This window comes from Callorhinchus milii, unplaced genomic scaffold (assembly GCF_018977255.1).
Source record: "Callorhinchus milii isolate IMCB2004 unplaced genomic scaffold, IMCB_Cmil_1.0 Scaffold2, whole genome shotgun sequence".
Lineage (NCBI taxonomy): Eukaryota > Metazoa > Chordata > Chondrichthyes > Chimaeriformes > Callorhinchidae > Callorhinchus > Callorhinchus milii.
The window spans coordinates 11,545,178-11,560,535 of NW_024704743.1; the positions used below are offsets into that span (position 1 = coordinate 11,545,178).

The 15,358-nt window shown below is 43.4% G+C and overlaps 1 protein-coding gene across 1 annotated transcript in view; it reads right to left on the reverse strand.

Annotated features, from left to right (window-relative positions):
* Positions 1-1,091: 1,091 nt before the first annotated feature.
* Positions 1,092-15,358, reverse strand: part of LOC103190033 (xylulose kinase-like) — a 35,746-nt gene continuing 21,479 nt past the window's right edge. Inside the window, exon 5 of the mRNA XM_007910639.1 lies at positions 1,092-2,333. Coding sequence (XP_007908830.1) covers positions 2,265-2,333 — 69 coding nt within the window. The 3' untranslated portion in view covers positions 1,092-2,264. The remainder of the gene's footprint in view (positions 2,334-15,358) is intronic.

Sequence of the window (15,358 nt, forward strand, 5' to 3'; positions counted from 1 at the left end):
CCATTCATACCATCCCATCACAGCATCAAGCTGTTTTTTGAATGAGTCCAGTGTTCTGGCCTCAGCCATCTCTCCCGGCAATCTGTTCCAGTCACTGATTACCAACTATGTATATTGTGAAAGTGAACATAGCCATTAACTTCTAAAATGTGGAGTCATTCCAAACTATTGCATATTAAATGATATACATGTATCTTCACTAGTGTTGCGTGTTTTTTTCTTAATGCATGTTCGGCTTAATGCATATTGTTGCCCTTCCTCCCCTCCTCACTTTGTGTCTATGTGTCATTTGTGTGGATGCTTGATGCACTGCACTGCTCTTGCCTGCGTTTAGCATTCATTGAACATTTATCTTCATCCAATGTAAACCATTTTAACACACTCTATTTCTTAGCTGGGCAGCAAATCGTAGCAGATCTTGTAAGTGCCCAAGAAAAATAGCCTTTTTAAGTGGGAGGAGCAATGGGTGAGAGAGTTGTTCAAGTAGCACAGATATTGAGGTGAACGAGAGACAGGCAATAGCAATAGTAATTTAGCTCAAGGATCTGGGTCTGTAGAATGATATAACATAAAGCATTTGATCATTCATCAGAACACCACCAGGGTCAACCGGACAAAGAGAACAGTAGAGGGCCTACGAGATATGAGTCCTGCATTCAAACTGCAGAGTCTTAACTAAAAGAGAAATTGCTGGAAAATATACATATGAAGGATAAGATTCCGCATTGTTATCATGATAATAATAATCATTGCATTTGATATAGTGCCTTATCACATTGTCACGACATCAAAGCGCTTCACATGATTTTACTGTGAATTGTAGTGACTATTTGTTGTCAACCCCATTGCTGCATGGGATGCCTTGGCAAAAATGGCCATTGAAGCCAATTACATAACATTCAAAAGGGATACAGGGGTATAGTATTATATCATACACAATGCATCCATACATAAGATGGATTGAATGACCTTCTTCTGTGCTGTATCGCTTCTATGATAATAATGATCTAGCTTTCATATGGAGTGAGTGCTTCTGCATGTCCATAGGCAACAGGAAAATTTATCACAACCCACTACAAATATTGAGGCCATTTCCTTATTGAGATGAGGGAGTTTAATGTTAAAAATAACTACAAAAATCTTTTCAGCTAGAATTTTTTAATTTAACAATAAATTGAAAATAAATCATGTGAAACAACAGCCAGTTAATATAACACTAAAACATTTTAACTTTCAAGCAAGAACCATAAAATCTGCTCTTAAATAAGTTGGAACATTAGTAAATGTCCAGGTCATTTTAGTGACCTTGGAATGTGATCAGTCATTGAAACAAGTTTGCTTCAGAAGCATGTCTGGTTGTTCCCCAGTGTCATTTTGAGTTGCTGCAACATGAGAATTCTAGATAAAGGCAGGAAGCAAAGGGTGGTGGTGGGCTAATCAGATTGGCTGTAAGAATTTAATGTGTGTGTATACATAAATTTAGAACTGCTCATCATAATGTATCTTGGATTACACAGTACTAAAAGACACAGCGAGGGTTTTACTGAATCTCTACATAAAGGGGAAAAGTGTGGTCCCTCAAGTGGAAGTAATGGATTAGTCTAATTGGCATCTTGCAAGTCATTCTTCTATTTTGATTCACTCTTGCTGAATTCAACACACCATGAAATATTTGGGACAAATCTCCCTTCTTTCAAATGAATTTCATATTTTAAGTGTAATTTTCCTTGATGTCAGGATATCCAAGTTGTTACAAGTTACTCAGGAGTGATTAATTGGTAGCAAGAAAGCCACCCCAGTAGTCTGACCAAACATGTTTAGTGTTTAAAATCATTAAGATGCCTTAACATTAGCATCCGCTTCTCTTGTGACTGTCTGATACACAGGTTAGTATTTTGCATCGATGTTCTGTGGATAATGGCTCCCTTCACCTATTGCAGAAAACAAGGATCAAGGCTAATATTCTCATGCAGAAGGAAGAGAATGGGATTTCATGTGGAAAATGTAACACGGCATATAGCATCTCATCAACTAATAAACTGCTGTGTTATTCGATAAAGTCTGAATAATAACCAAGTTAAGGGCTGAGCTTTTCCAAGGGTAGAAAATATACAGAAAATGTACCAAGGAAATACCAGACAAAACATAGCGGAAAAATATGTAGTGTACAGGAATGTATTATCTAGAAATGCTAAATTGAATTCTCATTTAACTATAGTTTAACTATAATTGCATCAAGTAAACAATGAATATTCTCACAGAAATCATTCTGGCATATCACAACTGTGCATAATTGAATGCTCCAACATTTGAAACCGGCTGACACAATATGCCTGGATAAAAAGGGAAACAAAGGGGAAAAAAAATTACTTCCTGTTAATGATACAGTATTCCTTTTGCAACATCTTTCTAGATTATTTGCTCACTAAACATAAACTTACATTTATATATCACCTTTCACAAAAAATAAATAGTCTTTAATTGATAATGTATAGTTTGAGTTGGGGTAATTTTATTTCTCCAGCTATAGAACAGAAACCCATCACCGTGTTAAGATTAAGAGTCCCATGGAAATTCCTGCATATTGAAATGAAATGTGCACTCAAGAGTATTAGCTGCAGTTTGGCAAGAGCCAAGGTTTGGAGACCCTAAATTGTGCATGGGGCACTGCTATAGTCTAACCATCTAAAACGGCATAGTTTGTAATGGCACTGTCCCGCAAACTTTCCTACTGCTTATCCAGTTAGGACCACCCGACCTGTTAGGGCTGTAGCTTGCAAGGTTATTAACAGGAGCTGTAGGGCGCTATATAAATGCAAGTTGTTGTTGTCCCAATGACTAACAACAATAATAATAAATTGGTAATTTTCAATTGATGACTGTTTGTGGGACACTGCTGTGCGCAATTGGCTGCCGCTTTCGCCCACAAATATACAGTCAATTCACTTTACAGTGTGTTCTGTGAAGCGCTTTGGGACATCCTCCCGATGTGAAAAGCGCTATATCAAATGCAAGGATTATTATTATTATTATAATGTATATTATCTATGCCACTTTGAATGCTCTTCTAATAAAAGAGGAAGATAGTTTAACATAGCGTATATCAGCATGGTCCAACTGTGTCCAAAAGCATGTGGGCACCAGCAGCCTGGCAGATGATTTTATGGGGCCCGAGACCATTTCCACCAATCCAACTTCTACTCCCTCCCAACGTCCTCCCAGGGCAAATGGCAGAAGCCGGCGGTTGGAGGAGGGGGGAGAGAGTTGGGGGAGAGAGAGGAGGGGTGAAGAGAGAGAGGAAGGGAGAAAGAGGGGGAGAGAGAGGAAGGGAGAAAGAGGGGGAGAGATAGGGGGAAGATGCTGGGAGAGAGAGAGAGGGGGGAGGGGAGAGAGAGGAGGGAAGGGGGGGAGAGAGCGTGGAGGGAAGAGGGAGTGAATGTGAGGAAGAGAAAGAAACAGAGGGGGAAGATTGAGAGAGAGTGATTGAGAGAGTTTGAGATGGTGTGTGAGAGAGAGAAGGGGGGGAAAACAGAAGGAGGGGAGGAGAGGGGGAGAGAGGAGAGGGCGTAGAGGAGAGGGGGGAGAGAGAAGAGAGGAGAGGGGGGAGACAGGAGAGGGGGGAGAGAGGAGCAGAAGAGAGAGGAGAGGGGAGGAGAGAGAAGAGGGAGGACAGAGGAGAGGGGTAGAGAGGAGAGGGGGGAGAGAGGAGGGGAGGAGAGGAGAGGGGGAGAGAGAGAGGAGGGGGGGGGGGGAGAGAGGAGAGGGGAGGAGAAAGAGGGGGAGAGAGAGGTGGGCGAGAGGAGAGGGTAAGAGAGTATAGGGGGGAGAGAGGAGAGGTGAGAGGGGAAGGTGGAGTATGAGAGGGAAGAGAGAATGTGAGAGAGAGTAATTGAGAGAGTGTGTGTGAGGTGAGAGGAGCCTGAGAAAGAGATGTGTGAGAAAGAGTGTCCTCTCCATCCCTGTGTAGATGAGATGCATAGAACTCTCAGCCAACTATGGTGATAACCATCATTTTCCAGAAATGCCAGACATCTGGCTGACCAAAAAAACCTAGGATAAAGGAGATATAGCTAATTCATGATTTCTAAAGGTATCCCAGATTCAAATAATTATATTTAATGTTGCCTCCCTATTGTAACACTTCCCTATTGCTTGGTTACCAGGGAGTAAGAGGACGCCATGCATGCCAGGCTGTGATTGTCTGTGTCATTTGCCACTTACTGGAGTTTTCCAGGGATGATGCACAAATCCTTCACAATATTTCAGCCCACCTGAATTCCCTCTCCCCCAATATCCAACTCTATTATTGTTCGTCTCCTGGAATTACAACCCCCACTGAACAAACTTTCAATAGGAAAAAGATATAAAAAGGACAAGTAAAAATCTTTGACCCATTAGCCTTTAGTAAGTTGAACGTTCGCCCACAAATATACAGTCAATTCACTTTACAGTGTGTTCTGTGAAGCGCTTTGGGACGTCCTCCTGACATGAAAAGCGCTATATCAAATGCAAGGATTATTATTATAACGTTCTGTGACTGTTGAAATATAGGTTAAAAAGTCATGATCTTAAAGCCTTCTACGGTCATGCTCCTCCCTAACTCTGTGATCCCTTAAAACCATACCAACCTGTCCGTTCCCCCATTCAGCCAGCACTGACCTGCTTGATTTTCCTTGCCCTGCCCGCTGGGCCTTCAGGTTTTTTGTCCACCACCCTCTGGAACTCCATCCCCAAATCCCTCCGCCTCTCCCCCTCCTTCGCCTTCTTCTAGGCTTGTCTCAAGGCCTTCCTCTTTGACCGTGCCTTTGGCCACACTACCCCCCCACCACCTCCCTCCTTATTACAACCCCCAGCTCAGGTGCAAATTTTTAAATGTCCAGTGCCTTAGGATGTCCATCTGATAAGCGCTATATAAATGTAATTCGTTATTTTCTTATCAGGTCCATAACAAAACCCATTTCAGGGCAAAAAAGGCTTCAGTTGGGCCAGGGAATGTACTTCACTTGGAATGTAGTACTTGTAATGTTTACATACTGTCAGTGTTTAATATTATTAAAGTTCTTACTTTTAAGATTTTTTTCACAATATAGTCTAATGGAAATTCACTTCTGAAATATTTTTAGAGGACATACACTTTGTATTTTACAGGATATTCCGTGAAGCACTTTGAGACGTCGCAAAGACGTGATAGGCTGCAGATCATCCAGAATTCTGCATCCCATGTCCTCTCCCGCACCAGGGTCTGCGACCCCATCCTTGCCCGACTCCACTGGCTTCCCATCACACAGAGGATACAGTTCAAGATCCTGGTCCTTACCTTCAAAGCTCTCCGAGGCCTTGCTCCCCCCACCTTTGCAACCTTCTAACCCCCTACCATCCTGCTCGCTCTGCTCAGTAGGCTCAGGCCGGCTTCATGTCCCCCGCTTCACCCACCCCACCATTGGCAGGCAGGCCTTCTGCCACTCTGCTCCCACACTCTGGAAATCCATCCCATAGAACCTCCGCCTTGCCCCCTCCATTGCCTCCTTGAAGACTCATCTCAAGACCTTCCTCTTCAACTATGTCTTCCATCACCCTTCTGCCCTCCACCTTCCCCAATCCCGACCCACAGCTCGGATCCGAAAAACTGATTGTCCAGCGCCTTGGGATGTCCTCCCGATGTGAAAGGCACTATACAAATTTGATTTTGTTGTTGTAAGACGCTATATCAAATGCAAGGATTATTATTATTAACATTAGAAGAACCATTTCCACACAGAACGTGTTAGTAAAAGGAATGCTGAGTCACAAGCAGCTGTTAAAGCTGAGAGATTTAAGATTAAATTAATACACGTCTGAAGAGAAGGAATATAAAAGGATGTGAGGAAAGGGAAAATAATTCAGATTACACTTGTTCGCTCAAATGCTTGATCTAACACCACTTTAATTTGGGCCAAATGGTCTACTCCTATGCAGTAATTTCTATAAGTCTATAATAGGCTGTAAAGAGACACTTTATGGAAACCTGATCCAAGTTGTTAAAATCATGAAGAGCATCAATACGACAAAATGCAAAGTTCTTCATGCTGTCTGATAATTTGGGCTGTAACCTCATCAAAAAAATTGACTACTTCCAGGATTTGGCATTTACAAATCTTTTTGTGAATCATTTTTCAACGTCACACTATAATAATAATCCTTGCATTTGATATAGCGCTTTTCACGTCGGGAGGACGTCCCAAAGCGCTTCACAGAACACACTGTAAAGTGAATTGACTGTATATTTGTGGGCGAACGCGGCAGCCAATTGCGCACAGCAATGTCCCACAAACAGTCGTAGATTGAAAATGACCAATTTATTATTGTTTTTGGTTTTGGAGGGATTATTATTAGGCTCTGTGTGGAGTAAGGAAACTTGCCCAAGGTTTCGCCCTCTGCCTGGAATTGAACTCAGGTCTCTCACTTGCAAAGCGAGTGCTCTAACCACTGAGCTACAGGACTTAAGGACTAGATATGGTTAAAGTATTCAAAACAAAATGAACGGATTCATAATTTTTATACAATTCATAATCATGTAGCTATATGATGGTAAGTCACTTTCAAACGTTCTTGAAATACTAAATAATAAATCACAATCCTTATACTGCTCAAGCAGGAGGACATTCTAGCGCTTCATAGGATATACAAAAGTGGAGTAACACTTTGTATTGTGGGTGAACATGGCAGCCAATTTGTGGAGCAGAGGAAGAATGGCGAGTAGGGCACTGAAATAAGTGTGAAGGAATGTAGTACTTGGTGAAATATCTTTTGGAAGTCCAAATATACAATAACAACAAAATGACACATTTGTATAGCGGCTTTCATGTCAGGAGGATGTCCCAAGGCTCTGGACAGTCAGAGTACTAAATTATATGGCTTCCCACAGACAATTTGGACTGTCACCTCATCAAAAAAATTGAGTACTTCCAGGATTTGGCATTTACAAATCCTTTTGTGAATCTTTTTTCAACGTCACACTTAAGGACTAGATATGGTTAAAGCATTCAAAACAAAATGAATGGATTCATAATTTTGCAGATGTGCAAAATTAAATATTTAATTGTACAAAATATGTGAACAAATATGTGCAAAATTTAAATATTTTAAATGTACTGCCATTTATTGATGCGTGCACTGCCATATTTGTATGCCTGTGCCGTTACATTTTGGTGTGGAGTATTTTTCAAATATTCTGGTACATTTTCAATTTTTGTGCAGTTTTTGGTGCAGTTTTTCAGCAGATGGAAAATATTATAATTACAGGTTACCACATTGTCCATCAAGCCTATTCTGGTGATAACATCTCCACGATGTATGACATTACTTTAATGTTCCTGCTCTACCTCTGCTGACTTTTCATCCTTCCATTGCTCCCTCAACCTCTTCCTCCACATCCACTCTGCCACCCACGTCCAGCCTCTCAACCTGGTGATCACTCGGGCCTCACCATCTCGAACCTCACCATCAATGACAAAACCATCTTGGACCATTGCTTCATCTCCCTTAACTCCACAGTCCCTCTCCCCACCACCACCCAACCCACCTCCATCTCCTACAGCCTCAGGAAAAAAATCTCCCCCCATCTTTCTCTCCGCTGGTTTGGTAGTCATCTGAACTCCTCCCCCTTTGGGCTTCCTCCCGTAATGAACTATCCTCTTGGTCACTCTCAACTCCCTCTCCACCACTCCCGATGCCCTTGCTCCCCTCATTTCCCGAACTGTTTCCTACTCACGCAAGTCACCCTGGTACACAAGCCACCTCCACTCCCTTAAAGTACAGGTGCGTGCCGCTTAACAGTCTATCGGCTGATCTAGTTGGACCTTATCAAATCTTACCACTCCACCCGCGCATCCACTAAATCGTCCTTCTACTCCAAGACAATCTTGGAGGCCAAGGACAAAACCAGGATTTTCTTCTCCATCGCCAACCAACTCCTCCGTCCACCCTCTCATGCCTCACCCATCCTCTTCTCCAATGCCAACTGTGATGTGATGCTGGACTTCCTTGAAACCAAAGTCGAGGGGATGAGCTCAGCTGCCTCTGCTCTTGTGTACTACCCCCTCCCCATCTCCCCCGGCCCCTACCCAGCCCTCCCACTACACCTCCGAACTTGTCTCCCACTCCTGACTCATCACCACTATAACCCGCATGAAACTGACCACCTGCTCTCTCGACCCCATCCCTACCCCACTCCTTACCTCCCAGCTCTGTCTCCTTGCCCCTCTACTCACAGAGATCATAAACCTCTCCCTGTCCACTGGCACCATTCCCACTCCTTTAAAAATGGTCATCACTCTTATCCTTAAAAAACCCTCCCTGGACCAATCTCTGCTCTCAAATTACCGCCCCATCTCCAACCTCCCTTTCCTTTCCAAGGATCTGGAACGAGTCGTTGCATCCAAGCTTCGCTCCTTCCTCTCCCACCACTCCCTCCACGAACCCCTACAATCGGATTTTTGTCCCGCCCACAGCCCAAAAACAGTTTTGGTCAAAGTGAAAAATGACATTTTGTCTATCTACGACCAGAGCTCCCTCTGCCTCCTCGTCCTCCTTGACCTTGACCTTGCCTTCAATACCGATGACCACTCTAACCTCCTCAATCGCTTCTCCTCTCACCTCAACCTTCATGGTTCTGTCCTTGAATGGTTCAGATCCCACCTCTCACACCATCTCCACTTCATCTCCACAAACGGTTTCTCCTCTAGCCCTCGCACCATCTCATGCGGCATTCCTCAGGGCTCCGTCCTTGGTCCCCTCCTCTTCAATATCTACATGCTCCCTCTTAGTGACACCATCCGTAGACATGGGGTCAACTGAATTCCGATGACACCCAAATGTACCTCTCTGCCTCCACCTTTGACTCCAGGACCACTGCTGTCCTGACAGAATGTCTGTCAGACCTTTTTTCAGCTGAACGTCAACACGACCGAGGCTCTCCTGATTGGCTCCCGTCAACGCCTTCACACCTCAGGCGCTGACAGCATCACTGAACTGTATCCTCCACCTCACTGAGCCAGTCCGGAATCTTGGCGTCTTGTTTGACCCTCAACTATCCTTTCTACCCCACACCCAGGTCATGATACTTTGACTTCCCCCAACTCCGCAACATCGCCCAGCTCCGCCATGTCTCACACTGCAGGCCGCCGAAACCTTCATACACACATTCATAACAGCTAGGCTTCACTATGCAAAGTTCCTGCTTGTCGGCCTCCCCATCTCCTCCCTCCATATGCTGCAGATCATCCAGAACTCAGCAATCCGTGTCCTCTCATGCACCAAGCTCCGTGACCTTATCACTCCCATCCTCGCCCGATTCCACTGGCTTTCCATCACACAGAGGATACAGTTCAACATCCTGGTCCTTACAACAACAACTCGAATTTTTATAGCACCCTCCATGGCGGACGGCATCTCAAAGAGCTTCACAATAACGGATCCAAGGGCTAAGCCAGGGGGAGGGGGAAGAAGGTGACCAAAGGCGCGGTTGAAAAGAAAGGTCTTTAACTGAGACTTGAAAGTAGGAAGAGAGGGGGCGAGATGAAGGGAGTGAGGAAGGGAGTTCCAGAGCCTCGGGGCGTCGTGGCTGAAGGCATGGCTGCCGATGGTGGAGCGGAGCATTCAGGGGACAAGGAGGAAGTCAGACCCAGTGGAGCGAAGGCAAAGGGCACTGTTGTGAGGAGAGAGGAAGTCAGAGAGGTAGGAGGGTGCAGAGGTGTGGAGGGATTTGAAGACAAGAGTGAGGATCTTGAAATCGATCCTCTCTGGGACAGGCAGCCAGTGCAGTCTAGCAAGGACTGGGGTAATTGGGGAGCGGAGTTTGGTACGGGTAAGAATGCAGATGGCAGAACTCTGGAGGGGAGACCGGCAAGGAGGGCATTTGAATAGTCCAGCCGAGAGGTGACATGGACCAGGATTTCGGCAACTTTTGGGGTGAGATATTACATAAGAACATAAGAATTAGGAGGAGTAGGCCATTCGGCCCTTCGTGCCTGCTCCGCCATTCAATAAGATCATGGCTGATCTTCTCACCTAACTCTGATTACCTGCCCTATCCCCATATCCCCTAATCCCTCTATTTTTCAAGAATCTATCAGTCTCAGCCTTGAAAATGTTCAAGGACTGAGCATCTACAGCCTTCTGGGGAAGTGAATTCCATAAGTTCACTACCTTCTGAGTGAAGAAATGTTTCCTCAACTCTGTTCTAAAAGACTGACCCTTAATTTTAAGACTGTGACCCCTGGTTATAGATTCTCCTACCAGGGGAAACAGTCCCTCAGTGTCTATGTTATCCAGCCCTTTAAGAATCTTATAAGTTTCAATAAGATCTCCCCTAATTCTTCTGTACTCTAGAGAATACAGCCCTAGTTTATTCAGCCTATCCTCATAGGTCAGTCCCCTCATCCCAGGAACTAACCGAGTGAATCTACGCTGCACCCCCTCTAGGGCAAGTATGTCCTTTTTTAAATAAGGAGACCAAAACTGCACACAATACTCCAGGTGCGGTCTCACCAAAGCCCTATACAGTTGCAGCAAGACTTCCCTACTCTTATATTCTAAACCTTTCGAAATGAACGCTAACATGCCGTTCGCCTTCTTAGTTGCTTGCTGCACCTGCAAACTAACTTTTTGGGACTGGTGTACAAGGACACCCAAATCCCTTTGAATACTAACACTATCTAACTTCTCCCCTTCCAGAAAATAATCTGTTCTTTTATTCTTGCTACCTAGGTGAATAATTTCACACTTGCTAACATTGAATTCCATCTGCCACCTACTTGCCCACTCCCCGAGCCTATCTATATCTTGTTGCAATCTTTTTGCATCATCCTGAGAGCTCACTCTGCTACCTAGTTTAGTATCATCCGCGAATTTAGACACATTACATTCAATGTCCTCGTCCAGATCATTGATGTAAATGGTAAATAGCTGAGGCCCAAGCACTGATCCTTGTGGCACTCCACTAGTTACATCCTGCCAATTCGAGAATGATCCGTTTATCACTACTCTCTGCTTTCTACCCGATAGCCACTCTTCCATCCATGTTAATATTTTCCCATTAATCCCGTGGGCCTTGATCTTGAGTAACAGCCTTTTGTGTGGCACCTTGTCAAATGCCTTCCTAAAATCCAAATATACCACATCTACTTTTCCCCCTTATCCAACCTGCTGAATACATCCTCAAAAAATTCTAAAAGATTAGTCAAGTATGACTTCCCTTTTGTAAAGCCATGTTGACTCTGCCTAATCTTTTTTATAGTCTTCCAGGTATCCCATAACTACGTCTTTTATTAAGGACTCAAGAATTTTCCCAAGAATGTAATGTGTCTAACTGGTCAATAGTTTTCCCTATTTTCTCTCCCACCCTTCTTAAATAGTGGAGTTACGTTTGCAATCTTCCAATCAATGGGAACTTTTCCAGTATCCAGACTTTTGGAAGATTATAGACATGCCATCCATTATCTCAGTAGCCACCTCCTTTAAAACTCTCGGATGCAGGCCAGGGGATTTATCGGTTTTAAGACCCGACAATTTACCTAGAACCATCTCTTTACCAATGTTAATCTCCCTAAGTTGCTCGCTAACCTTGTCTTCTTGGTCCTCTATTTTTGGTATGTTTCCAGTGTCTTCTACGGTGAACACTGTAGAAAAATACTTTTTTAATGACTCTGCCATGTCTTTGTCCCCTATTATAATTCCTCTGGTCTCTGCCTGTAATGGACCCACATTCACCCTCACTAGCATTTTCCTCTTTATATATTTGTAAAACCTCTTGGCGGAGACGGGCGATTCGTCGGAGGTGGAAGAAAGCAGTGCTGGTGAGAGACCAGATGTGGGTGAGGAAGGATAATTGTGGGTCGAACCTGACGCCAAGGTTGCGTACAGGTTCGGAGAGTTTTAGGGGCAGGTCGGGTAGGTGGAGGAGGTGAGAACTGTGTGATTGAAGACGTTGACGAGAGCCAGAGTATGGCTTCCATCTTGTCAACATTCAGCTGATGGAAATTCGCGCTCATCCAACTTCTGATGTCTGACAGGCAGGTTGACAGAACATCAGAGGACTTACCCTTAAAGCCCTCCATGTCCTGCTCCCCCCTACCTCTGCGACCTCCTAAGCCCCTACCAACCTGTCTGCTCCCTCTTCAGCAGGCTCATGCCTACTTCACCATTGGCGAGCAGGCCTTAAGCCACTCTGCCTCCACCTTCTGGACCTCCATCCCACAGTCCCTCCATCCCACAGTCCCTCCATCCCACAGTCCCTCCACCTTGCCTCCTCCCTTGCCTCCTTCAAGACCCATCTCAAGACGCTCCTATTTGACCGTGCCTTTGATCACCCTCCTTCCCCCAGCTTGATGAAATGTTGATTGTCCAGCGCCTTGGGACGTCCTCCCGACGTGAAATATATGCAATATAATTTTGTTTTTGTTGTTGTTTATAATAGCAAATTTAATAATAAAGAGTGACTGAGACATTCCAAAAGTGTATCCACATTTGCCGGAAGAAAAATAGTGACAACTTTGTCAAAACACGTTTGGAATCGACATGTACTTAGTAAATGCCATACCTTGAACAAAAGAAGGCTCTCACACGTAGCAATCTGTTTAGTTTAGATTCTTAAGTAGAAATACATTCGTAGTAACTGCACTAGAAAGAGCCCTAAAACAGGTTCTGCAAGAGCTTATGCTCTGTATGACTATTAGGTATATGAGGTGGGGTGTGAAGGTCTATCTGTAATAACTCTAAACCCATTTGCTTAATTAGGTGAATAGTAGCACTATGTAGATTAAAGCAGATGACTAAAATCTCCCAAGTGCCAACATTTATATTTAATTTATCCTTCTCGAGTCTTCCTTGCAGTGAACCAGATAGTTACAGAACAATTAGGACTATTGAAACTGGTTGTTTAAAGATCTGGTGTGCACATGATGTGTGTTATTGACGTATTGTGTACTCGTGAATTCAAGGAATCTCTGTGATCCAGTAACTCATTGAAAAGAACAGAAAGGTTATTTCATAGCTTGTACTGCTGTACCTATCTATCCCATTCTGTTTGATTTTCTGAGATAATTACAGCAATTTAGAAGAGTATAGTTGCAAAATTATACCCACCTTATAAGCACAAATCCTTTAGTGGATAAACCACAGCCAAGACTCAATCACAGATAACCATACAAATAAACATTTTATTTTTTACATAAATCTGCTGTACTAATGGTTGAATTTTTAAAAATAATTTAAATCATCAAACTAAGCAGAGAATGTTGAAAGCCTATTTGAAGAGGAGACTAACAACAAGATTAAATTTGTATAGCGCCTTTCACATCGGGTGGACGTCCCAAGGCGCCATTGAGTATACTAAACATTATTGATGAAATGTAGCTATTTCTGGTCAGGTACAAACAAGTGTCCAAGATGGCTATTTCTTGATTTTGTTGGGGAGTAGATGGATGAGGGGGAACAGCATCTAATTTAATGCATTTTTGCACCAAGGTTTCCTTAAACAACGCTTTGAGTAGTAAAATTAACAGACCAGGATTACCCACCTCAAATCAGCACACCTCATATCTCGGAAGCCTTTTCTTTTTGACAATATTTTACACCGATCATTAATTATTTCTGCTTACCTCTCCTTTTCTATATCAAAATCAAGCTTCAAGCTGGGTTCACAGAACACCAGCACTTTCTGCAGTACTCTCGCTCTCTTTCTACATTCGATTGCACCGGTGCATAAATTTGTGATGAAATTGGACCTAATGGTTTTAATGGTCTATTGCCTACAAACCTTTGACAGGTTGCAATTTCATGCTGTCCACAGCCCCGAGCAAAGCAAAGCAGCACAAATTAGGCTGTAACAATGTAGTTTCTTGTGAACAAAATTTATTAAAAAAAATCGGTCTGACATCTTTCTCCTCCCCATTCATTTGCTGGCCACCCAATTACCCCTGCTTTGACCCGCTAGCAAATACGGTCAAGCTGTCTCACTCTTCCAGCAGTGCAGTCTACCCCTACAATACTGCAGTCATCACCCGTCCCCTCAAAAAACTTAAGCACATAAGGATTTGCTAGACGAAAGAAGTTCAAGTCTATCCAGTTCACATTCCATCATCCTGGCAGTTGCATGCATATGTCGTGTCCCAAACTATATACTGTATCCCAAGATATTGTTGCCTAACAGAAATCTATCTAAAGGCAAAGTATTGCAGATTCTGGAAATCTGGTATAAGAACATAAGAACTAGGAGCAGGAGTAGGCCATTCGGCCCCTCGAGCCTGCCCCGCCATTTAATAAGATCATGGCTGATTTTCTAACCTAATTCCATTTACCTGCCCTATCCCCATATCCCTTAATCCCTTTAATTTTTAAAAATCTAGCGTTCAATGACTGAGCATCCACAGCTTTCTGGGGTAAAGAATTCCATAAATTCACTACCCTCCCTGTGAAGAAATGTTTTCTCAACTCAAAAAAAAGGGCTAACCTTTAATCCTTTAATCCTGAGACGATGACCCCTAGTTTTAGATTCTCCAACCAGGGGAAACAGTCTCACACTATCTACCCTGCCAAGACCCTTAAGAATCTTATAGGTTTCTATAAGATCACCTCTAAGTCTTCTATATTCTAGAGAATACAGGACTAGTCTCCTCGTAGGTCAACTCCCTCATCCCTTTCTTGATTCTTTCAAGAACAAATTAGAGAAAGAATGAGGGAGTCAGAGAGCGAGTGAGTGAGAGAGAGATAGTGTGAGTAAGTGAGTGATTGATTGATTTCTAGTATAAACACAGAGTCGCTGACAACGCACAGCATATCAAGCAGCATCCATGGAGAGAGGAAAATTAGTTAACATTTCATGTTTGTGACCTTTCAGTAGTTCTGATGAACCATCATAGATCTAAAACGTTAAATCAGTTTCCTCATCCATGGATGCTGCCTGACATGGTACGTGTTGCCAGCGACTTCTGTGCTTATACTAGAAATCTAACCCCTTTTTTTTTTGAAAGAATCAACACCATCGGCAGTCAGGCCTTCTGCCCCCACCCTCTGAAACTGGAGTCCCTTCACCTCTTCCCTTCTTCAAGTCCATCTCAAGACCTCCCTCTTTGACCGTGCCTTCGGTCATCTTCCTTTCCCCAAACCATTTGCCCCCCAACCCTTCTGAATCCAACTCTCAGCTCGGATGAAAACCCTTAGCTATCCAACACCTTGAATGACCTCTTGATGTGAAAGGCACTATATAAATGCAATTTGTTGTTGTCTGAGGAGGCATTATTTCCACACAGAGAATGTACACTAATTTTAGGCTGGAAGAGGATATAAATTCAATAGAGAAACATTGCTATTGGTTCAAGAA